The sequence below is a fragment of the Cydia amplana genome, chromosome 15 (genome assembly GCF_948474715.1).
Source record: "Cydia amplana chromosome 15, ilCydAmpl1.1, whole genome shotgun sequence".
NCBI classification, from domain to species: Eukaryota; Metazoa; Arthropoda; class Insecta; order Lepidoptera; family Tortricidae; genus Cydia; species Cydia amplana.
Window position 1 is genome coordinate 5,800,013 of NC_086083.1, and position 25,448 is coordinate 5,825,460.

Below are 25,448 nucleotides of genomic sequence, written 5' to 3' on the forward strand. Positions count from 1 at the left end.
TCTTGTGTGCACTGGCTTAGGCGAGAGAATTTTGTCTATTATAGCCTTTTTTCCTGGAAAAGAAAACAATAAAGAAAATGTTAATTCCTATAAGGAATCCCTAAATTACATATATGAAAATGATATACATATACTAGCTGTTGCCCGCGACTTCGTACGCGTGGATTTGTATATTGGTGGTTATAAATTCTACATTAGCTTAGAACAATATGCAGCAAAAGATAGCAGTAGGGACGGTTAATCATTTGTTAATTATTATACAACGCATGAGATTTGTCTTTCACAACCTGGCTACGAAGTTTCAAGCCCCTAACTGAATAAAATTGTTCTCAATAATCTCGATATAATCTCTCTCAACCCCCAAAAGATTTTCAAGTCCACTATTTAATAAAACCTACTACCTAACTACCTATTTACGAAGTTTGAAGTTCCTAGCTTTAAATAAAATTTGAACCCTCTACCAACTCTCAACCCCTGTTTAAACTTTTAGGGGATGAATTTTTAAAAACGCTGAAATTACTTTTCTTGTATTGTAATAATATGCCTTTATACAACGATTCAAGTCCCGCACTCCAATAAATATTTGGGTTCCATACAAATTTTCGACCTTGGGGGATGAATTATCAAAGACTCTGAAATTAGTTTTCTTTTCTCTTAATAAAATACCTTTTTACGAAGCTTCAAGTTCCTAGCTTTAAATAAAATTATAACCTATACAATCTTTGAACCCCTTTTTAACCCTGTTATGGGATGAATTTTTAAAAACGCTGAAATAAGTTTTCTTGTGTTCTAATACTATGGCTTTATACAAAGATTTAAGTCTCGCACTCTCAAAAATATTTGATCTCCATACAAACTTTCAACCCCTTTTTCACCACCTTAAATGTTGAATTTTGAAAAACGCTAACATTAGTTTTCTTCTCTTTTAATGAAATAACTTTTTACGAAGTTACAAATTCGTAGCTTAAAATAAAATTTAAACCCTATACAATATTTCAACCCCTTTTTAACCCTTTTAAGGGATGAATTTTTGAAAACGCTGAAATTACTTTTCTTGAGAATTAATAATATGGCTTTATACAAAGATTCAAGTCCCGCACTCTAAAAAATATTTGATCTCCATACAAACTTTCAACCCCTTTTTCACCACCTCGGGGGATGAATTTTTAAAAACACTGAAATTTGTTTTGTTGTTTTTAAATTTAATACCTATTTGCGAAGTTTCAAGGTCCTAGCTTAAAATAAAATTTGCACCCCAAGACCACTCACCACTCACAGCGGCGACCTTCGGCGAAGAACTGGCCAAGTCGTTAACACGATCAGCTAAGTCGCAGATTTCTTCATGCGAAGCCGAAGATGGCTGGCCCGCGAGCACCATCTGCACACCATGAGGAAGGCGGGTCATCCAAATAGACCTGATAAAATCATCTGGTACTGCAGGTCCCGCCAGATCCTTAAGATGCCGGAAGAAATGCGAAGGTTTGCGGTCCCCGAGCTCCTCATGCATCAGCAACTGCTTGGTCTTCCTCTCATTGGAAATGCCCAGTCTCTTGATCAGCTCGGTTTTAAGCTTGTCGTATCTCTGCGACGCGGGAGGGTTGATAATAAGGTCCTTCACCTCACGAGCATACTGATTGTCGAGGTGGGAGATCACATAATTAAATTTTGTGACGTCACTGGTGATGCCGGAATTATGAAATTGACCTTCGACTTGGGCGAACCATATCTCCGGTTCTTCTGCCCAGAATGGTGGCACTTTCACTCCAACCTTAAAAATGTTTGTCGCTTCTATCAACTCTGTCGACCCTGTCCCCGCACTATTTCCGGATGCTTCATCACCGATCACATCCTTAAATTCGTTTTCGTCGCTCATATTTGGGGTCACCAGTATGGTGTATGGTCGGGGTTGTGCACTATCCACTGGGTCTTGTAAATAATAAATGCAGACTTACAGTTCAAGTGGTATACTTCGTTAAAGCACACAGGAAATCCATACACGAGCAATACAGAAGGCACAGAAGGGTAGAACACACAGGCACAGGTTTAAAGCAGAAGTAGAACAGTTCAGAAGATAGAAATAGGTAAAGTAAACAAGCGGGAAGCGAAAAGCAAAACAATAGGATCGCAGCGAGAGAGACATGCGTTCCGCGTCGTATCATGGCAGTGACTGTCAAATGACCTCTGTTGCGCGGACGCCGGGCCTAGCTACAAGACCGGTTCGCGCTAGGACGGAGGTGAAGTCGATAGTATCGATAGTCGATACGGTTTATCGACATATGTAGGAGTGTATGTAAGTTTAGGTAAAATATATAAATATAAATATAGGTATATAAAAATGTATGTGTATAAAATGTGTATAAGTACCTACACATAGTTTCATCTCCTTTTTTACCCCCTTAGGGGTTGAATTTCCTAAAACGTCCCAATTCCTTTTTTTTGCAATCGGCTTATGCCTTTCTAAAAAGTTTCAAAGCATTTGTAATGGATTCAAACTTTCAACCCCTTTTTAACCCTGTGAGGGGATGAATTTTTAAAAACGCTGAAATTACTTTTCCTGTCTTATAATAATATTCCCATATACAAAATTTCAAGTCCCGCGCTCGAATTTTTTTTAAATTTCCATACAAACTTTCAACCCCTTTTTCACCACCTTAGGGGATGAATTTTCCAAAACGCTGAAATTAGTATTCTTGTATTTTAATAATATATCCTTTTACTAACTTTCAAATTCTTAGCTCAAAATAAAACTTGTACCCCATACAACCTTTCATCCCCTTTTTAACCCTCTTAGGGGTTGAATTTTTCAAAATCGCTTCTTATCTCTTGTACACTTTATAAATGCAACCTGGTGTGCAAATTTCAACTTTCTAGCTTTTGTAGTTTCGTCTCTGCGTTGATGAATCAGTCAGTCAGTCAGTCAGGACACTTGCATTTATATATATAGATAGAAAATAGATTAATTGCCCTAGTTGCTAAGAGTAGGAAGAAATATAGCATAAATTGGACCTGGGGATCCGACCCTTCCCCCTCCTTTTTTGGGGGGTACGATCTCATGGCTACCGGGCCAAATCAGCTTTAATTGACCTTAAGAACAATCGTGCCAAGCGGCATCGCATGAGACAAAAGTACATAGGTACTCATCACTCAGATAGGCTCGCTATGTAGGGTAATAATGGCCGTAATCTTGAATATCTCACTTCCGGTCAAGATTTCGATCGGGCAACCGGCAAATTCGGATTCAGCGGGGTCAAATTAGGTTAAAAACCACGGTTGACAAAAAGTAATATGATTTGCATTCGCATCAAGAACGCTTAACTTGTTGGCTGTGCTGTTCATAAAATGAAATTTACTCATTTCAGTTAAAAAGCATTCCGATCCGAAAAATATTGTTATAAAAAAATATAAGTATGAAAAAATTATGTTTACTTACCTGCTAGATATCCCATAGTAACTGCCACTTTTCGGCTTATGACTTGTGTAGCCAGTTTCACTTTCATTTTCTGAAAGTGCCCAGGATTTATGTGCGGTTCAGTTAGTTTATTTACAAGCCGTATGCCTTTGTATGCCGGGTCTTCTTTATATAAGTTGACAACATGTGTCCATTTCGCGATTTTGATCTCCCCATCAATAGTGCATTTGAGGTCCTTTTCCATCAAATTATTTCGGATACCTTTTATGAGGTGAGGTGGGTCGAACAATGGAATGACCTCATTTTTGTCCACTAAAAAGATCTCCTCATGAAGTTGGGTATTGTTTCGTAAATATTCTGCCTTACTATCAGGGTGTTTATAGCACTAACGTTGGTCGCCCCTTGGTCACAAACAGTTGCTACTACGCGTAGTCCTACGGTGTGCAGTTTCCTAATTACACATTTGATCATTTTTGATAATTCTGCTTTGTTCGTGCTCCCTGAGCAAAATGTGTAGGCCACGGGCTGCTTGTAGTTGCACATTACTCCTCGTATCATGAATACTAATGCATGGTCCGAAATGATTTTAACTGTTTGCCCTCCATTGCTCACAAAACCACCAATGCAATCTTTTCGTAAGTTGTAATCAAAATGTGGAGCAATGGACATCTCATCGAATAGAAGTACGCAAATTTTGTTGTCTGGTTTCATTTTTGTTATCTTTTCTTTTAACTGGTTAAATAGATTTTCGTTGATGCCAGGCTTTAAATTAGTTTTTGATATTAATCTTGTTAAAGTTAGTGATGATGGGAGTACAAAAATGTTTTTTAGCCATCTGTATGCCCTTGGGCTTCTTTTGTAGAGACTTAGTGCCATTATCTTCTCGGCTTGTGTAAATCTACGTCCGAACTTATTCTTACTAATTTCTCGAAATTGCATGACTGTGAACAGTGCAGCTAGTGTTGAAAACTGTCTCAACGCATTCTGAAAACTTTTGTTTTCTGACAGTTTTAATGCTTTTTTCAGTCTCAAACGGAACTTTTCCTTTTTAGCGGTAAGTTTTTTTATTGTCTGCTCCAAGGATTTTTTTTCATCTATGAAAGGATTTTTTTTCGGTTTTGTCTTGTTGGAAGGAGAGCGCTCACCTGTAATTTTAAATTCCATGAGTTACTACGAAGATAACACAGGAAGGTTTTGTAATTGGCAGATTTTTAGGGGATTAATTGTATCTCAAAAGGAAAATTTGAATTATGTTAATTTAAAGATAAACGTTTAATTATGTTAACTGAACTATGTTAATTACGTAAGTTTCTTAGTAAGTACTTAACATAAATAAACTGCAAAAGTGTAAAGGATCTTCTGTAAAGGTCTTGTCAAACTTAATAAGTATGTTAAATGATTCTAGGAAACTACGGGAAGTCTCCTGTATATTAATTTGCGCTATATCTTGTTTCTTAAATAGTTATCATTTTTTAATAAGAAGGTAGGTATACCTATACTTTAAAAATAAATTTCAATTCTCGCACTAAAAATCTTTTAGGTACCTACCTAATATGTACGAGGGGTGTTCAAAATATTCTCGGTATGAGAATGAAAACAAACAAGTACGAAAAGTTTGATATTTTTATTTTTCAATATACTCCCCCCCTATGTTCATACACTTAAAAGATCGATCAATTATTTTTTTTAATCCCTCGTAAAAATATTTTTTATCTTTCGTGTAAAAATGCTCCTCCACTGCCGCCTTCAATGCTTCATCGTCAGAAAATTTATTTCCACGCAGATCCTTTTTAAGATTGGGGAGCAAAAAGAAGTCGCTGGGGGCTAAGTCCGGACTATACGGTGGGTGAGTAACAGTTTTAAACCCACATTCAACAATAGCTGCCTTGGCAATATGAGCAGTATGGACGGGGGCGTTGTCATGCAGAAGCAGAATACCTTTGGTTAACTTTCCTCGCCTCTTTTCTTTAATTACATCCTTTAATTGACGTAGAATGTTAGCGTAGTACTGTCCTGTGATATTTACACCTTTTTCTTTATAATCGATTAGTAATACTCCTTCACAATCCCAAAATATCGTGGCCATGACCTTGCCAGCTGAAGGGATGACCTTGAACTTCTTGGGATGAGCTGAACCCTTAATGTGCCACTGCATGGACTCTTGTTTACTCTCTGGGTCATAATGATGAACCCAGGTTTCATCTCCAGTAACTATTCTTTGCAGCACCTCATCAGGATTTTCACCGCACAGGTCAATAAAATCGGAACAACAAGCTACACGCATGTCTTTTTGAAGCCGAGTCAGCATTCGCGGAACCCATCTTGCACTTACTTTTGACATATTAAGATGGTCATGTATAATATCATGTACGGTACCAATAGAGAGATTGGTTACTTGTGCTATAGATTTTACCTTCACTCGACCATCTTCCAATATAAGTTTTTCCACTTTATCAATATTTTCTTGTGAAGTAGCTACTACAGGCCGGCCAGGTCTAGGGTCATCTTCAATACTCTCCCTTCCGCGTTTAAACTCGCTTGACCACTTTTGAATGGTAGATAAAGAAGGAGCAGACTCATGGTAAACACAATCCATTTCCTCTTTTATGGTTTTTTGATATTTACCCTGTTTTGTCAAGAATTTTATCACGCATCGATGTTCTAATTTAGTTAACATTGTCAATTCGCACATGATGTTCATGTTTGTTCAGCAATTGCAGAAAAACAAAAGACCATCTCGGTTCGAATTATACTTTTTTTTAATGTCAATGAATAAACCTTAGCGGCCAGTAACGAAAGAAATTTTAGAAGAGGTCGTAAGATATCAATACCGAGAATATTTTGAACGCCCCTCGTACTACAGGCCGGCCAGGTCTAGGGTCATCTTCAATACTCTCCCTTCCGCGTTTAAACTCGCTTGACCACTTTTGAAAGGTAGACAAAGAAGGAGCAGACTCACGGTAAACACAATCCATTTCCTCTTTTATGGTTTTTTGATTTTTACCCTGTTTTGTCAAGAATTTTATCACGCATCGATGTTCTAATTTAGTTAACATTGTCAATTCGCACATGATGTTCATGTTTGTTCAGCAATTGCAGAAAAACAAAAGACTATCTCGGTTCGAATTATACTTTTTTTTAATGTCAATGAATAAACCTTAGCGGCCAGTAACGAAAGAAATTTTAGAAGAGGTCGTAAGATATCAATACCGAGAATATTTTGAACGCCCCTCGTACATCATCCGAGTGAGTGTATCCGAGTTGGATATACACTATCCCTCTTGTAATTTCTGTATAGGTTACTATACAGAAACAACTGTTTACTGTGTTAATATTGTGATAAATTATATTTTCCGCTGCATTACACCCGGGTCAAACAGAAAACTGTGTTCACGTCTTTCCTGTAGACATACACAAGAGTATGTCACACAAGAGTTAAGGGCTATAAAGGTTAATTTTCTTATTTAGCCGTTATCCACGTGAAAAGGTTCTCCTTTTATTTAGAGAACTATGATAAAATCATTACTTACATGCCCACAAGCTGTTAACTATTGCCCACAGGAGAGAAAACTAGTGTGTTCGCGCGAACTGTACATTTTTCTCTCCTATATGGGCAACAGTTAACACAGCTTGTGGGCATGTAAGTAATGATTTTATCATAGTTCTCTAAATAAAAGGAGAACCTTTTCACGTGGATAAGGGTTAAATAAGAAAATTAACCTTTATAGCCCTTAACTCTTGTGTATGTCTACAGGAAAGACGTGAACACAGTTTTTAGACCGCGGGCCAGGAGCAAATATCGTCAGTCATCGCCTCCCGCTTGATACTTTGTCAGATGATAGTTTAGATGCTATCATGAATTAAAAAAATAGTCAGCCGGTTGTATCGCAGTGGAAAGGCCGTCGGTTGATCACCAAACATGTAAAAAAAAAATTTTTTTCAGTCATCGCCTCCCGATTGATACTTTGCCAGATGATAGTTTAGATGCTATTATAAATATAAAAAACCGTCAGCCGGTTGTATAGCGGTGGAAAGACCGTCAGCTACTTGCATAAACATGTAAATATTACGCGCCTACCATTTATATCCGTAAATCCGTAAGGCGTTTATTGAAATGCCTGTGAAAAACCTACATGCAAAATTTCATGATTTAGTTATTACTATAATAAAAAGGTACAGCACTTATTTTTTATATGTTTATGCAAGTAGCTGACGGTCTTTCCACCACTATACAACCGGCTGACGGTTTTTTTATTTATAATAACATCTAAACTATCTTCTGACAAAGTATCAAACGGGAGGCGATGACAAAATTTATTTAATTTTTTTACATGTTTCGGTGGCTGCCATTTCTCAACCCACCAACGGAGCGGCAGCTGACGTCCATGAGGGATCATCATACATAGCCGTTAACCAATATACGAGTTATCGCCCGGGAGGCGATTGGTCATGGAAATCTGTTCATGTCTCGCGGTCCATGATAATGATAATAATTAGTAAGAAGTAATAATAAGCAAACTGTGATATTGTGAACTACCTAATTTTTGCTACACCCTTTCCAGGGTCCATGTATGTAACATCTAAAAATGGTATGCAAATAAAGATCTCTATCTCCATTTCTGTTTGACCCACCCAACTTCGGTTTTTACATCGATTTAGGTCCGGCGGCCACTATCGACATTCGACACGTCGTCACGGCAAGGGATCTTTCGGCATATTGCCGAGGCGCCTTCAGGCATGCCGAGGTGTGCTTGGGAATAATTGCAATAGGTACATAGTACCTATGTAAGTAGATAGGCGAGTACCTACCTACCTACCTACCTACCTGGTAAATGAATCTTTTATCTATATTTATTATAATTAGACAGTTTCTTATTTTTACCTTCCTTCTCCGTCTTAAAACCGTAAACCTTAAGTAATTAGGTATATTACGCAATTTCAGTTCTTTCCGCCCTCCGGTCTCATCATCAGGTCCTGGAACTTTATGAAGTTCGTGTTCAAGTACCTATAGTACCTACTGTTAATATAGACCGGTAGTAACGAAATATCACTGAACGATCACGTGAACCGCGGTTCCTTTAAAGATTTCCAGTTTCATTATCACATTTTAGGACAGGGATATTTACGATCTGATCATCTTCGATGAGGAAAAATATCGTAAAAAATCTTATCACAATATAAAGCCTAGATTTCTTTCTGAAGTTAAATTTCCGATAGCAGTTCCTTTCTTATAAATAGCGCGTGTACTTATACCAATCCTTGTGGTGTTATAAATGTGATTGCAATAAACGTAACTATGTAATGTATAAATAAAATAAAACTAAACCTAAGCTAACCCATAATAACTATTGTACTAATAACCCAACTCGCATCGTTACCTGCCTATAAGCTGTACCTATCTAGGTACCTAAGTAAACTTAATTAACAAAATTGTATTGAATGACATCGATAGCTGATGGCGCGGGTAGTATGAGCATTATGTGAACATCATACAATGGCAAATGGCAATGGCACCGGCGCGACGCACGTGCGCCCTCGCGCCTTCCTCGAAACTCCTGCCTCTGTAAATCCACACTTTGTTTACCTTTTCACTAGAATAAGTAACCTAAACAATAGCTTTGCAAATCCACCTTATGGAATACTGCAAGCGTTAAAGCGGTAATTGAATTGAAAAGCTATGTTACTACACTACGTCACAGGGCGGACACGCCTTACATCAAAAATCATTTGCGTTTATATGTCATTGTGTATGTGTGGGTAAGTCGCAGTACTGAGAGGACGCCAGAAGTCCGCCAGATTCATTCATGTCGCGGCCAGTCGCGGGGCGAGGTAAGTAATGCAAGTCGGGGCGGGGCGGTGCGTGGCCGTTCTGTATGATAATATACTATCACTTATTCTGTGACTACGTCACTATCTATTTCACATTACCTACATAATCCACACTGATAAACTAAGTTGTGTGACGTAAAATTACAATATTTCTCTCGATTTATCTAAAAACCAATTGTCAGATCCTACGTCTACCTACGTCTTCGAGCCACCGGTGAACATACACCTTGATGCATAAAAACCAGTCAAGTGCGAGTCGGACTCGAGCATGAAGGGTTCCGTACCATTACGAAAAAAACGGATTTATTTTACTTTGTTTTTAGTATTTGTTTTTTATACGCGGCGACAGAAATACATTAAGTATCTGTGAAAATTTCAACAGTCACGGTTCATGAGTTATTGCCTGATGTCAGACAGACGGAGAGACAGACGGACAGCGGAGTCTTAGTAATAGAGTCCCGTTTTTACCCTTTGGGTACAGAATGGTACAGAACCCTAAAAAGCAAATTAAAAAAAAGCGGCCAAGTGCGAGTCGGACTCGCCCATGAAGGGTTCCGTATTTAGGCGATTTATGACGTATTAAAAAAAAAACTACTTACTAGATCTCGTTCAAACCAATTTTCGGTGGAAGTTTACATGGTAATGTACATCATATATGTTTTTTAGTTTTATCATTCTCTTATTTTAGAAGTTACAGGGGGGGGGGGGGGGGGGGACACACATTTTACCACTTTGGAAGTGTCTCTCGCGCAAACTATTCAGTTTAGAAAAAAATGATATTAGAAACCTCAATATCATTTTTGAAGACCTATCCATAGATACCCCACACGTATGGGTTTGATGAAAAAAAAAATGTTGAGTTTCAGTTCGAAGTATGGGGAACCCCAAAAATTTATTGTTTTTTTTCTATTTTTGTGTGAAAATCTTAATGCGGTTCACAGAATACATCTACTTACCAAGTTTCAACAGTATAGTTCTTATAGTTTCGGAGAAAAGTGGCTGTACGGACGGACAGACGGACAGACGGACAGACGGACAGACGGACAGACAGACAGACAGACAGACAGACAGACAGACATGACGAATCTATAAGGGTTCCGTTTTTTGCCATTTGGCTACGGAACCCTAAAAATTGTGAACCTCTTACTTAAAGAATTAGAAATGTTTTCTTGCTCATCACACATAACAGCGGAATGATGCCCAGGCCAGAGTGCCAACATCACAGTGGTTGATAGAAAACGCCAATACATACATACAATTCTTTTTATCGTTTGGCGTTTATCGATTAAAGATTTGAGTCTAATTAAATATACCTAAACAAATGTCCTGTCTTTAGCAAGAGATCTAAGGTCCACCACCTTGCATTTTGGAGACAAAGCAAACCGCTTGGAACAGGTGTTCCTGGGGGTGATCTGAGCTGATTAAGCCCGGTTGCCGAGAGGTCCCCCCCAGCAGGTGGGCAGGGGAGGGGGGGGAAAAGTGCCTCCGGCGCGCCTCACTCTAAATTTTATATCTGCATACATCTAGCAACTATATCAAGTTTGGTGTCTTTTTCGTATAATTCGAGGATGGAGAATTCATTTCTGTGACTAAACTTTCACTCACCCATACAAAAAAATCGAGAAATTCAAAATTCAAAAAAAATCTTTACACTTTTTTTTTCGAAAATCCTCTACAAAATTAAAACTACTAGGATTTGCTCTAGAAAAAAAATACCTGTCAATAGCCTAGTTATCCTTATATATAGAATAGTAAACTTCTCAATCATTTTTCTTTTATAACTCTGTAAAAAAAATGATTTATGTCGCGCGGCGTACCTGCATTGTAAGAGCAGTATGCAGCTTTTAGGATTTTTAAGTATGTTTTGATGGTTTCTTATAAGTTTTTATGCTTCTTGTTGTAGATTACATTAATATATTACTTCTGGACGTGATATATATGCAAATATAAATGAAATATATAAATAATAATAATAAGTGGCAGCACAATTCCAACAAGCCCTCGAGCTTGGTTCTCTCCCACCTTCCTTAACAACTGGTGTCACCTTCCTGCTCTTCAAGTCCGGTAGTACCACGGAAGCAAAAAACTACAGACACATCACATGCTTGCCTACACTCTACAAGCTCCTTACATCCATTTTGAGAGCAAAAATCAATGCGCACATTGTCGCAAACAATATTTTGGCTTCCGCTCAAAATGGATGTAGGGTTGGGTCCCGTGGTACTAAACAGCTCCTCCTCATAGACATGCAGATGCAGCTTTGAGAGCCTTCCTAAGCGCGTGTATGAGGCAGTGGACCACAGTCCTTCGTCAACCAGGAGGCGGGGATGACCGTGCCTAGCTCTGAATCCCCTCATGAACCTCACCCTGCTGAAAGATTTGGGACTAGGTTGCCGGCTTCGGAGAGAGGGTGAAGTCATTTCTCACCTTTTGTACATGGATGACCTCAAATTATTTGCACCAAATAGCCAAGACTTGTTGGACCTACTGAAAACTACCGAAGTCTTCAGTAGTGCCATCAACATGGAGTTTGGTGTCGATAAATGTGCGGTTATACATGTAGAGCGGGGGAGGGTTGTAAATTCAACAAATTTACAACTCTCTGAGACAATGGCTTTCAGATCTATCTCTGAATCACAAACCTATAAATACCTTGGTATGTAACAGTCGCTGGGTATTGAGGACGAGGGTATTAGCCGTATTAGACGGTCGGTGAAGGAGCACTTTTTCAGTCGGCTCACAAAAGTCCTTAACAGTCTTTTGTCAGGAGGCAACAAAGTGCGTGCCTTCAACGCCTGGGTAATGCCCCTACTCACATACTTCTTTGGCATACTAAGGTGGACTCAGACCGAACTGGACGCCCTAGATCGGAGGGTCCGATCACTGCTCACCGCACATCGCATGCTACACCCACACTTGTCAGTTATAAGATTGTACATCCCACGGAAGTGTGGAGGCCGAGGCTTCCTAAACGCCAAGGATCTCCACAACCGCGAGGTGTACAATCTCAGGAATTATTTCCTTAACAACGAGTGTGGGATGCATCGTGATGTGGTGGCAGTTGACAGGAACCTCACGCCGCTCTCCTTGGCAAACGAGAACAGGCGCAAACCTGTGGTACTTTATACTGCGGATCGTAAGGCGGCATGGGAGAGTAAGGTGCTACACGGGCGGTTCTACAAGGCCCTCACGGGACCCGATGTGGACCTGCTCGCGTCGGTGAACTGGTTACGATTCGGGGACCTCTTCGGAGAAACCGAGGGTTTTGCCTGTGCAATTGCGGACGAAGTAATGATGACGAACAACTATCGGAAATATATCCTGAGGGATGGTACGGTCGACATTTGTCGGGCATGCAGCCGTCCCGGAGAGTCACTCAGGCATATTATTTCCGGTTGCTCTCATCTTGCTAACGGCGAGTACTTGCACAGACATAATCTCGTAGCCAGGATTATTCACCAGCAGCTTGCTCTTCTATATGGTCTTATGGACCGCGAAGTACCGTACTACAAGTATTTACCTGCGCCTGTTCTCGAGAATGGTCGTGCCACGCTCTATTGGGATCGATCTATCATCACTGACAGGACTATTGTAGCCAATAAGCCTGACATTGTGATAATAGATCGATCGCAACGTCGGGCCGTGCTCGTTGACATCACCATCCCCCATGATGAGAATCTCGTGAAGGCCGAGAAGGACAAGTCCAGTAAGTACCTAGACTTGGCTCACGAGATAACCGCCATGTGGGATGTTGATTCGACGATCATTGTCCCGATAGTCGTTTCAGTGAACGGTCTAATAGCGAAGAGTCTCGACCAACATCTTGAGAGACTCTCGCTAGGTGGTTGGATCAAGGGCCAGAAGGCGCCAGATGCAGAAGGCGGTGATCTTGGACACGGCGCGGATAGTCCGCCGGTTCCTCTCTCTGCGGCCCTGACCACCGGCAGCTTGGGCCTTGCCCCGCTGCTGGCGGCACCCTAGGTTAGGTTTTTTATAATGTGTTTATTATTTTTTATTGTTTTCTGTTTTTATATTTTACTTTTATATTCATATTATAAAATAAAAAAACCTAACTTTTAAGATGAAAGATAAATAAAGTGAATAATAATAAAATGCTTTATTGCACACTACAAAAGAAATGTTACAAAAGTATGAACAGGTACAAAAATGTAGGTAACAACAGGCGGACTTATCGCTAAATAGCGATCTCTTCCAGACAACCTTCAGATAATGAGACGGCGGAAAAGATTCAAGTTAACGGAAGTTAAATAAAGATGTTGGGAACTAATACCAACTGTCCCTGAGCGCGAGCGCCGCTGCACTGCACCGCATTCACCTCCGTTTAGATACACTACACGCAAATTTATTATAATTTTTATGTATACATAGATAAGTATCTCAAAAGACGTAGAAGATAAGGTCACAATAACTAAATAAAAATTTGATCTGTCGTGAACTATCCAGTAGGTAGACAACTCATTCTGCATAGGATAATCCAATATTCAGTTATATCGTACTTATTTTAAATTCCTTTATTGTTTTAAATATTTACTTTCTGTACCTACTTGCGTTATGCTGAATTATGTTTTGAAGTGAATGCGTGTCTAAACTAAATGCGTGTAGGTATACCTACTTCAGCACGGTCCGCCGTGCGACACAAAACATTTTTTTAAATACAATTGTTAGTCAAAAATGGTTGATAAGTTTATTATTCTATATAGTAGAATAACTGGGCTATTCACATGTATTTTTTTTTAGAGCAAATCCTCATAGTTTTAATTTTGTAGAGGATTTAAAAAAAAAGTGTAAAGATTTTTTTTGAATTTTGAATTTCTCGATTTTTTTGTATGGGTGAGTGAATGTTTAGTCACAGAAATGAATTCTCCATCCTCGAATTATACGAAAAAGACACCAAACTTGATATAGTTGCTAGATGTATGCAGATATAAAATTTAGAGTGAGGCGCGCCGGAGGCACTTTTCCCCCCCCTCCCCTGCCCACCTGCTAGGGGGGACCTCTCGGCAACCGGGCGAAATCAGCTCAGATCACCCCCAGGAACACCTGTTTCAAGCGGTTTGCTTTGTCTCCAAAATGCAAGGTCCTCTTAGAAAACGGGATCTAAGATCTGGTACTACTTTACGAGGAACAATCTATAAGCGCCATCGGGATCTATAATAGCACTTACGACCTTCTTCGGGAAAACAGTCTTAAACAGGGTAAGCAAAAATGTATTTTGCAAGTTCTAATTCAAAGTACCTACACGTTGTGTAAACAAACACAATTTGCTTTAGTAGGTACCTACCTACTAAAGCAAATTCAACGCATTCACACACTGATACTCCACACTGTTTTCTACAAGTAAGTACACATAGGCTAGATATAGATTATTTGTTGTACCTATATCATCCGGTTCCAGGTCAGGTGCTGTAATTGGCTGGGCTGCTGTTAGAAAAAAATGAATATTAGACATTGAAACATTGTTATTGAGAGTAAATTGACAAACATTTACAGAAGCTCACCAGGTAAGCCCAGGGTTGGGACGGCATCCGGGCTGAGCCGACTTGACCAAGTAAAAAATTTTGGGTCAAAATGGTTATGGCACACCCTACGCCGTTTAAATATAAAATTTGGCTCCACTTCATTTAGCGAGCCCACCGCCTCCACCCACGCGGAAAATCTATTTGGGTCCCCTTTTGGGTTGGGGAAGGAATGCAGCACAATTCCGTTGGCACCTGAAAAACAATAGTTATGATGGCAAGAATTGATAACTTTTAAAAGATGTAGCACCGCTCACACAGAGCTTCTACATGGCCAGACCATGACATCCCACGACATTGGTGAGCTGTGCGACGGGTAGATATGCCACGTAGGTATATTTACTTATAGCTTTTAGTAACGGCAACTACTAGAAGCTAATTAATGGTCCGTATTTACCAATATTACGGCTTCATCAAAGGTATCTTTCAGTGCCTAGAATCTTTTTTTTTTATACTTGATATCCTTCATCAACGCAGCATGGCTGAACAAAGATCGACAAATTAATAGCTATCTCAGGGTACTTATAAGCAGGGCTTTAAATACCGTTAAAAAGTTGGTATCGTTACCACAAGGTGACAGATTTAACGTTAAGTTGTAACTAACGTTAGACCAGGTACCGTTAGTTCTACTACTCTTTACCGGTAACAAAATGGTAACGTTAGCAGCTGTCAATTTGAGCTAACGTTAAGTCAAAGGTATCGATACACCATTGTTAACGTTAGTAGGTAACGTTAACAGCTGCTTATTTACCGTTTGATTAACTGATAGGTGCCATCATCGTTGACAATCGAGCGAATGTTCATTCACTCTCAAGCAGAGATGGGCAATTTTAATAACAAAACTTCCGTGAGACAAAGACATATTAAATGGAGATGGGCATTTCGTAATTGATTCCTGGTTCCACGATTACTCGAAATTACTTTGTAATCTGATTACCGATTCCCAGATTACTTTGTAATCTAACAATACCGAATTACTAATAGTGGAGTCAATATAAAGTTAAAGTTACATTAATTGCACAGTAAAATGTTTCTACACGGGTGAATTATATATCATATTGAATACCCGTCTGCGAATTAACAACTTGATATCTGTTCCCGTTTTTTAGAAATAACATTTTTTTTATTTTATATTTTATACTACCTAAACAGTAATTTCTAACTAGAATTTTTTTGAAGAATGGGCTATGAAGCTTACACGACTACACGGTCAGAATTTCTCCCGACAATAATATTAATTATAGATTTAATGAAAAAAAACAATAATTTTGTAAGTTTTCCATGACCGAGAATATCCCACACTGAGAGAAAAGTTTACTATTGTGGTTAATTTAATAGTATTTGTTTCGATCATGTTTAATTTATCTGCCCGAGGAACTGCTATATTCGCAGAATAGCAGCATGATTTTGGAAACAAACAGCAAATAATGTTCTACACAATTAATGGACACTTCTAGTTTTTTGGCAGTACATAACTGTACAAGTTATTGAAGACTACATACTTATTTTTCTCGCAATAATTAAATCAATTTCCAGCATAAGAAGTCAATGAAGTATGCTGTATTTCCAGGCTTCCACAGAGGCCAAGTCAAACTTTGTTTAAGATGTCAAAAAGATATCATTTTGTTATCATTCGCCCAACCGTCTCGCTCGCACCAATACATATTTCATCTAGTACGAGTGAAATGCACGCGCGAATGATATAAAATGACATCTTTTATAACAAAGTTCGAATTAGCATCAAGGTATATTAGGAAAATATACCTTATGACTTATGGCATTGCGTTAAGGTTTAATAATTCAATGCATAAAGTGTCTGTGTTTATGTGAAAAATGATAGGTGTCAATTTTTATATGTATTCACAAAACGTTTAGAATACAGGATGCACAGTCAGATATAAATAGACCCTTAAAGTCTTACAACTATCTATGATACTGGATCTCAAGCTTATTTGGTTAGTAAGTACCGTCCACCAAGTTATACTTCGAATAGCCACCCGGACAAATTCCAAAGCTAATTTCGAATTTTAAAATTTGACAATTCACGAGAAGAGTAACGTAACGTCAAAGGATATGTTTGTCCCTTTTCAACGATCCTGTCATCCGATGCTTGAGTAGAGAAACTAAAAGAAGCAAATGTCAGCAATTCGTAACGCTTAGTTTTTGTTAGCGATAGCGCATCGCGACATGAGAACTAGTATGAGCCTGGCTCTCGATTACGTATAATTGCAAGGAAACTTGGGATCAAGTTATCTTAGTCAATTTAGAGCAGTTGGAAATCAACTCATTGTGAAATTTTTGAACGTTTTCAAATAATTTGTTGGATTAAGTAGTAAAAGTGTTACAGTATGTTATATATTTGTGATCTACTCACAAGGCCCTTTCATTTGGTAGCCCACATGGTATGTTTAAAAGAAAAATGGTAAAAACTTTGCATCACAGTAACTACCCTCACCACTTTCGCGCTTGTCATCTCATATATTTGAGTTCAGGATATTATACTGAATGCACTGATACCAAATATACTCATATCCGAGACGACATGAGCCTAAATTTTTCTAGAAGACTTTTCGAGAAAAGGCCAGGCTACAATATCTTTACAGGTTGATTGATACTGAGTGTATTAACACCATGTTCACCCATATCCAAGACGATATGAACGAAAAGTAACCTAAAGCCACCCTACCAACATTTTCGTAACAATGAGAGATTACACTGATTTAAACTTTCACGATTTTTACACATTATTAAATTATACAACGATACGCGATTAAGTCCCGTTGTATAATTTAATAATGAGAGATTATTTCTTGGAAATAATGTTGTAATATAAACTCCTTGTAGAGCACCTACCTGCGAAAAGATCGTGCTGTCAAAGTTGTTAATGATTTAATATAATATTGTTAGTTAACTAAAGTTTTATTAATGCATCATTTCATCTTATACACCGCGGGATTTAATAACCCGAAAGATTTAAACCACGTATTTTTGACGACAGTACGAGTAAATAATGTTATATCAACATGGGTCCAATTATATATTTTAATTAAACTACTATTTCAGTACAAATTAAATCATATTAATTTACCGCTTCTTTGTGAACAAACCTTTATTCAGAGAGTGAGCGAGTTTAATTAATCTCAAGTAGAGAAACAGAGAGCGAGCATGACATTTCACGAATCACTCCGATATCATACGATGCACGGCGAATGCAGTGACATGTGTTCCATGACAAGAAGTGTCAAGTTATGTCTAGGATCATGTTTACGTTGAAATTATTTCAATTGATTGGCACCTCAAAATACCACAAATTGTATCAAAACTTTATTAATTACTACAACAGTAGGTACAGTGCAGTTATTATTGTTGAAACTTTGCGATAAAATCTTTTCCTTTGAGTGAGAAAACCAAAGCCATTAACCATGATTATATCCGAAAGAAATCATGTCTCTTATTGTTTTAACTCATACTACAGCTGGAAAGGGATGATTACTTTGTTAAAATCAATGAATGACCTTTTGTTAAAATATCGATCATGCTTATCAGTACGTATTTTAAATTCTCGATGTGTTGATTTATACTGAGTAAAGTAAAATAAACAACTATGTTAAACAATTACGCTTTTTTATTAATTTAATGAATTAGGTTTTCACACCTGAGGATGCCGAAGACCGGGCAAAGTGGAGAAGGCTGAGCAGGAAAGCGGACCCTGGCGCTAGACCGGGAAAACGCTAGGTTGAAGAAGAAGAATGAATTAGGTTTTCGAAGTGTGTACCACCGTTTTCAGCACAAAGATTTAATTTTAAACGGATTTCATTATTTAGGTTTACAAAAGTGTTCTTTATTTCTTCGGAAGCCGTTCGAATTTTTATTAATAATTCTTCTCCAGACTTCACTGGTGTTGAGTATTCCTTCCTTATCTTTCAGAGTTCCCCATAGAAAAAAAACCAATGGCGTTAAGTCGGGTGACCGGGCGGGCCAGGTTAGGACGTTGCTTCCACGGCCAATCCACCTCTCAGGGTATTGTTCGTCTAGCCAATTTACGAACTGGGAACGAGACTGAAGTGGGTCCGTCGTGCCGGAAGCACATAGTTCTTCGGGTTTCCAAATCCGTACACAAAGTGAATATCCGCTAAATGAGCCGGAGGATAATGCGGCATGGCGAATTTTATTTATTACAGTCAATCAAATTTAAAGATTTTATCTTGCGCATATCTTGACATCAATTTCGTCATTTTCGTCAAACTATCACCCAGTTATCGTGAAGGTAAATAGTTTGCACTCTCGTGATTGAGAACAGAACAAAATTTCGTTAGAAGTTCGAATTTGGCTAATAACCATGCAGTTAGTGCGTCTGCGTGTAAAATTAGTTGGTGGCTACGTCACGCATAAGGGTGTGTTAGAATTGAGATTTTTTAACTTGTGATTTGTTTTAAATAATTAATATCTCTTAAATTAAGGGTTTTTGGACTATGTGTTATATAACTTTATATACTCTAATTAGGATCTAAAATCGTTGGTTTAAATCTTTCGGGTAATAACCCCCGCGGTGTATATAACCCTATTACCCTTTGAATGACCTTTTTCACGTTTTCTACAGCAATGCAGTCGACTGCAGCAATTTTGAAGCGCCACATTGCTACCGACTGCATTACTGTGGTAAATGTCAAAATCGAAGTTCCTGTCTGGATTTTGGCGTCCATTAAAAATAAATAATCAAAGGAGGTCATCGATCAAATGGCCCGGAGGACAAGCCATCGTTAACTGGTAGAGAATGCCTTATGGCATTAAGTCCGCCTCTTGTACTATAAGGTTTTTCTTTTGTGCAATAAAGATTAACCACTTTATTCATAAACTTTACGGGCCTGATTTAGTTCAATTATGTTTATCCCTTACTTACAAATACATAAGTTAAAGTGACAGATAAGGACAAACGATTATTACTATTATTAGCTAATTGAAGTTTGTAGCGCGTTTATGAATAAGGGGTTAAAGAAATAAAATAAATACAGATGATGACAGTAATTATATACGCATTTTATTACGGAAAAAGATTTAATATTGGGTGTAAATGAAACGGGAATTGGAAATGTAAAATAAAATGATCAATGATGAATGAATAGGTAGTGCCATTTGGGGTCAATAACCTCAAACATTGTACTTAACATGGATAAGACTCGCGATTCAAAGACTCTTATTTTTTCACGAAAATATTTCTTGGCATGTCTTTAATAGGCTACATGACTAATTTTCATTTATGGTATCAATCTATCGAGTTTGTTTTTAGGATCAAATGTCTATATGGGAGCCATTGCATTAAAGCAACACAAAAGTCAGAAATTATAGTCAAAGTCCGACAGTCGCACTTCACTCGCGAAACGCCCCTCACAAAAGGATAAGTGAACGTGACGTCAAGGTCATTGAGATCCCATCTTGAAGTAAGGACAAAACAAGAAAATTGCGTTTTTGTCCATGAAATATTGCGTTTATGTATATAGTTGCTATACAATATTTTTTTGGATAAAATGTAAGGAATCGAAAGGTACACATTTTTATCGTTTTTGGAAGTTAAACAAAAACTTAAATTTTGAAACTTTCAGGTCCTGTAACATTTACGTATTTTATTTTAATATCCACATTATTATGATAAATTGATCATTTGCTATCTATTTTACTAGATTTTGTTATAAAATTCAACATGTGTCATTATCCCTATTGAAGTAGGTAATATGAAAACCCGGGGTGAAAAGGTATGTCCATACTAAGCTTACGCACCGAAGTCCCGTGAAATGGCACTACCAATTCCGATCACTGAAAATTATATTAAAATCTCGAGTGTCGGATTCATGTTTTGATATATTTTTTGTATTTTAATAATAGTTTGGATTTATTAAAAGAATGTGACATATTTTGTGGAGATTTCTTTTTAAATATAGTATTTGCAACATAGGTTATCACATCTCAAAAAATCTCTGGTGTGAGAATTCATGTAGAGCTCTCATACATTATGAACTGTGCTGACCAGACTATTTTACAAGCAAGCAGTAACATCAATAAATAGGTGTCTCATTTAATATAATCCGACTAAATTACATTTCAGCAACACCTCCATATTTCACAAAAAAAATCAAGACATTATCCAACCTATATAATCTTGACGTATATTATATCAAAGACGCCTGTACCTAATATAAACCGACCAAATAACGAATTAGCTATACCATCATATTTAACAAACTAATTTATGACGTTTTGCAACCTTCTTATTTTGGCAAATATATTCCGACACAGCCGGGTGGTATTTTATCTGTCCAATCTCGGTCCATTGTGTATTTGCGTCTCACATTTTGCTTAATGAGAGAGTGAGACGCAATGCATATTGGACAAAGATCTTAAACAAGTAGAATACCACCTCTTTCATTTGATAAACATAAAGAATAATGACAAAAGACTATGAACTCTAACTACTAGAATTAAAGTTGAGTTTTACTAACGTACATAATTATCTTTAATGGGGGTGGAGTGGTGTGATGACCTCCCCGAGCGGGAGACAGGGGGAAGTTTGGGTGGGCTTCGGCCCGCCCAAAGGTCCGTCTGTCACCCCCGGTCCACCCTGGGCAACGCCACTAGCGACTGGCATTCGTGCCTCTTTCTAGTGGCGGCTAACATCCACACTGGTGTTGTCAGTAGGTGCAGGTTACTACTGACGACCTATATACAACCTGCCTGTGCTAGGACCTGCACAGTTGAGCGCCGTAAGCAAGGATGACGGGATCCTGGCGATTGAGCCATTGCCAACCCGCGTGGCAACACGTCTGCTTTGGCCCTAATTTCGGGCAAAACGGTAGCCCGGGCTACTAGCCACAGTCCGGGAAATGGTCTAGTGAGGAACCGTAGGTGGGCTCACGGCGAGAAGTGAGGGGGCCGCAGAGGCAGTTTCGGCTGCTGATGCGGTGGTGAAAGGCCATGCTGAGGAAGTGCGTATGGGTGAATCGGGCGGAGGGCGTCTGACCTGGACGACCCTACGTTCCACCCTTACACATTTCCGATGTCGCGCAACTAGCCAACTTCTCACTTCTATACCCGAGTCGGTGTCCTAACGACTGAAAGCACCTTTTATATGTGTGAGTAGGCGTTCCCAGAGGTGGGGCCCTTGTAGGGTGGGAGCCGATGAGGATGAAGAAAATCGTTACGAACTATGGATAACAGGTCTAACGAAAACCCCCAAGCTGATCCAGCAGCGTCCATCGCTAATGGTGAAGCCACACAGGAGAGACAAGCTGTTCCAGTGACAGTGCATCAAACCGGAAACCCGGCTTGTCCGCAACCCAGTTCATCTGGGGAGCAGACCGGCCCAAACTCCTTCCAGGACTGGCAGGTAGTGGACCGACGGTCCAAGAAGCGACCCCCTACTGGGAAGCCTCACCCTGCCAGACCTGTGAACCCTTCTTCTTCTAACCCACCCCCCCCTGTTAAATGTCAAGGTGGGGTGGCTAAGAAGAAGAAGAAAAACAAGAACCAGAGGCGTGCAGCTCGTCTAGCACGAGAGCAGCAGCTGGGTAACACACCGACACCAACACACCCTGCAACCGGGGTGGGTGCGCAGGCTTCCCAGAAGCCGGCACCCAAACCGGTGCCGAACAAGCAGGATGCCGCTGCCAGGCCTCCGCCGAAGGGGAAAGGTTCCACCCTACCCCCTAAGGCTGGAACGTCGGGCGGCGGCCCTACGGGCTCGGCCGCAGATCCACCCAAACGACGACCTGGTAAGCTCGCACGAGCCGCTGCTAAAAGGACGCGTGATGAGTCCTTCTCCCCGCAAGGAGATAACAAAAAGCAGCGACTAGTGAGCCCAAGCCAACCTTTGACGTACGCACAAACAGCGGCGTCTGACCTGACGATCGTCATTACTGACGCGAAGTCGGGGAAGATTACCGCTGATCACTCCAACGCCATCCTCCGCGGGTTGCACCAAGCAATCGTGGTGGAGGCAAGAAAGAACATCGTGGGAGCCAGGCCACCTAAATTCAAGGGCAAGCCTGTCTTCGCTGAGGGGCAGCTGAGGGTCTTCGCAGAAGACGAATACTCGGCCGCCTGGTCTCAGCGATGCATCCAGGCCCTAACCTTGCCAGACATCTCCCTTAAGGCGGTTCGCCAATCGGAGATGGCAAGGACAGTTAAGTGCGGGCTCCTAATACCCAACATAAACAACTCGTCCTGGGAAGACGTCCGTCAGGCAGCTGATGGACTAAGGTACCAGAACGAATGGGCCAAGGTTGGATCTTGGTCCATTATAGAAATACTGCGACAAGACCAGGGGTGGTTTGTCGCGTTCACAATCCCCGAAGACCTCGTCCCCGCCTTCATGGAGAGGGGGAGATCCCTGAACTGTGGGGTGGGCAATGTCTACCTCAGGTTCAGGGGTCCAGGAGGCAAATACCTGGACCAGCCTCCCACCCAGCAGGGTTCCACCCTAAGGGTAACGGGAGCACAGGTCCCCAGTGAACAGGCTGCGGGCACCTCCGAGCAGAGCAAGTCTGTCTCCGGGGAGAAAGTTGCCCCCCCGTCGCTACCCAGGCCGACGATACCCGAACTCTCGGAGGATGAACTCCTTGGCACTGGTGAGGGACCAGCCGGGACATCATCCGAGGGCGAGGACTTGTCGGCCTGGATAGAGTCTGGGTTGGCCGACATGTTCAAGGAGGGAGGGGAGATGCAAGATGCCGCCCCCACCACCGACAACATGGACACCAACTAGTGTCCTCCAGGCAAACCTCCAGCACAGCGTGGCCGCTACGGCCCAACTCAGACGCTGTCTGGTAGGTTTGCCAACAGCCGTCGCCCTCCTACAAGAACCATGGGCGGGCAACGGATACATACACGGGCTGTCCGAGACGAAAGGTAAGCTCTACTACTCCACGGTACATGCCGTCCCTAGGGCATGTATCTTAACTACTAACAACATTATTGCACAACCGCTCACTGAATTCTGTTCCAGAGACCTGTGTGCGATTAAACTACAAGTCCCACTGCCAACAGGCTGTCGCGACCTAGTCCTCGCCTCGGCGTACATGCCCGGAGAGGACGAGCCACCGCCGGCCGAACTACAACGACTGGTCAACCACTGCGAGAGATCAGGCCTCGCAATAATCATCGGGGCCGACTCCAACGCACACCACCCGCTGTGGGGAATGGAGACCAGCAACAACAGAGGTAAGACACTTGTTGAGTATCTTGTGACTACTAATCTAAACATTCTAAATATAGGCGCTGAACCAACATTTGTAAACAAACGATGCAGGACGATTATCGACCTGACTCTGGCGTCGGAGGAGGTCAGCGAACTAATCATGGGATGGCACGTCTCCCAGGAGGCCTCCTGCTCAGACCATAGATGGATTCGCTTCAATCTACTAGCATCTGGAGACACACCAACCGCCCAGAGGAATCCCAGGAAAACGGACCGAACCACTTTTAGGAAGGTCCTAGGGGAAAGCCTTGATCGGCTTCCACCGAGGGATGACCTTCGGGAACCGGCACAGATAGAACAGCAGGTAAACATCTTAACCGATACCCTCGTCGACAGCTACCACAAAGCGTGCCCCTTAAAACCACCGGCAAGAACTGCCATAAAGGGGCACCAGTGGTGGGGCCCAGAACTGGAGAGACTCCGGCGGAAAACCAGGAAACTCTTCAACAGGGCCATGAACACAACGGCCGAGGTGGACTGGGATAATTACTACGAAGCCAAAGCCAGGTACAAAAAGAGACTGCGGTATTGGAGATCCCTGTCATGGAGGAACTTCTGCAGTAGCATCGAAACACTTGACCACGCCAACCGGGTAAGGAAAACCTTAGCGTACAAGCCCACATCACAACTGGGCTCACTGCGTAAACCCGATGGCACATACACATCTACCCCTGCAGAGACCCAACGCCTTCTCCTGGTAACTCACTTTCCAGGATGCGTAAGTCTCGCCGATGCAGATCAGCAGGACGAGGAATACAGTATAACGGACAACAATTGGCAAATGGCGCACAGAGTCGTCACCGCTGAGAAACTCAGGTGGGCCATAGACAGCTTCCATCCCTTCAAGGCGGCTGGTCCGGATGGGATCTTCCCCGCTCTCCTACAGTGGGGTCTAGGACTCATCCAGGAAACCCTGACCGACATCATGGCAGCCTGCCTAGCCTGGGGGTACGTGCCCAGGAGATGGAGAGATGTGAATGTGATATTCATACCAAAACCAGGTAAGAATGACTACACAGCTGCGAAATCCTTTAGGCCTATCAGTCTCACATCATTCCTGCTGAAAACCTTGGAAAAACTGTGCGACAGGGACCTGAGGGACCGAGCGCTAAAGAACATACCGATGCACCACAACCAGCACGCGTACAGCTCAGGTAAATCTACGGAATCGGCTCTACACATGGTTGTAAGCCGTGTTGAGAGAGCCATCCATGGCAAGGAAATGTGTCTTGGCACTTTCATTGACATAGAGGGCGCTTTTGACAAGACTCACTTTACCAGCATAGGGAATGCCTTGGAAAGCCACGGCGCTGAACCCGGACTAATAAAGTGGATCACGAACATGCTAAACCAAAGGACAATAAGGTATGTAGGTGAACCGCAGGCCGTAGCGGCGGTGCGAGGATGCCCTCAAGGGGGAGTCCTG

The 25,448-nt window shown here is 40.9% G+C and overlaps 1 protein-coding gene across 1 annotated transcript; it reads left to right on the forward strand.

Moving 5' to 3' along the window:
- Window positions 1–21,288: 21,288 nt before the first annotated feature.
- Window positions 21,289–23,943, forward strand: LOC134654492 (uncharacterized). Its single transcript, XM_063509933.1, has 2 exons — window positions 21,289–23,673; window positions 23,812–23,943. The coding sequence occupies exon 1, from the start codon at window positions 21,974–21,976 to the stop codon at window positions 23,528–23,530; it is 1,557 nt and encodes a 518-aa protein (XP_063366003.1). The 5' UTR covers window positions 21,289–21,973; the 3' UTR covers window positions 23,531–23,673; window positions 23,812–23,943.
- Window positions 23,944–25,448: the final 1,505 nt, after the last annotated feature.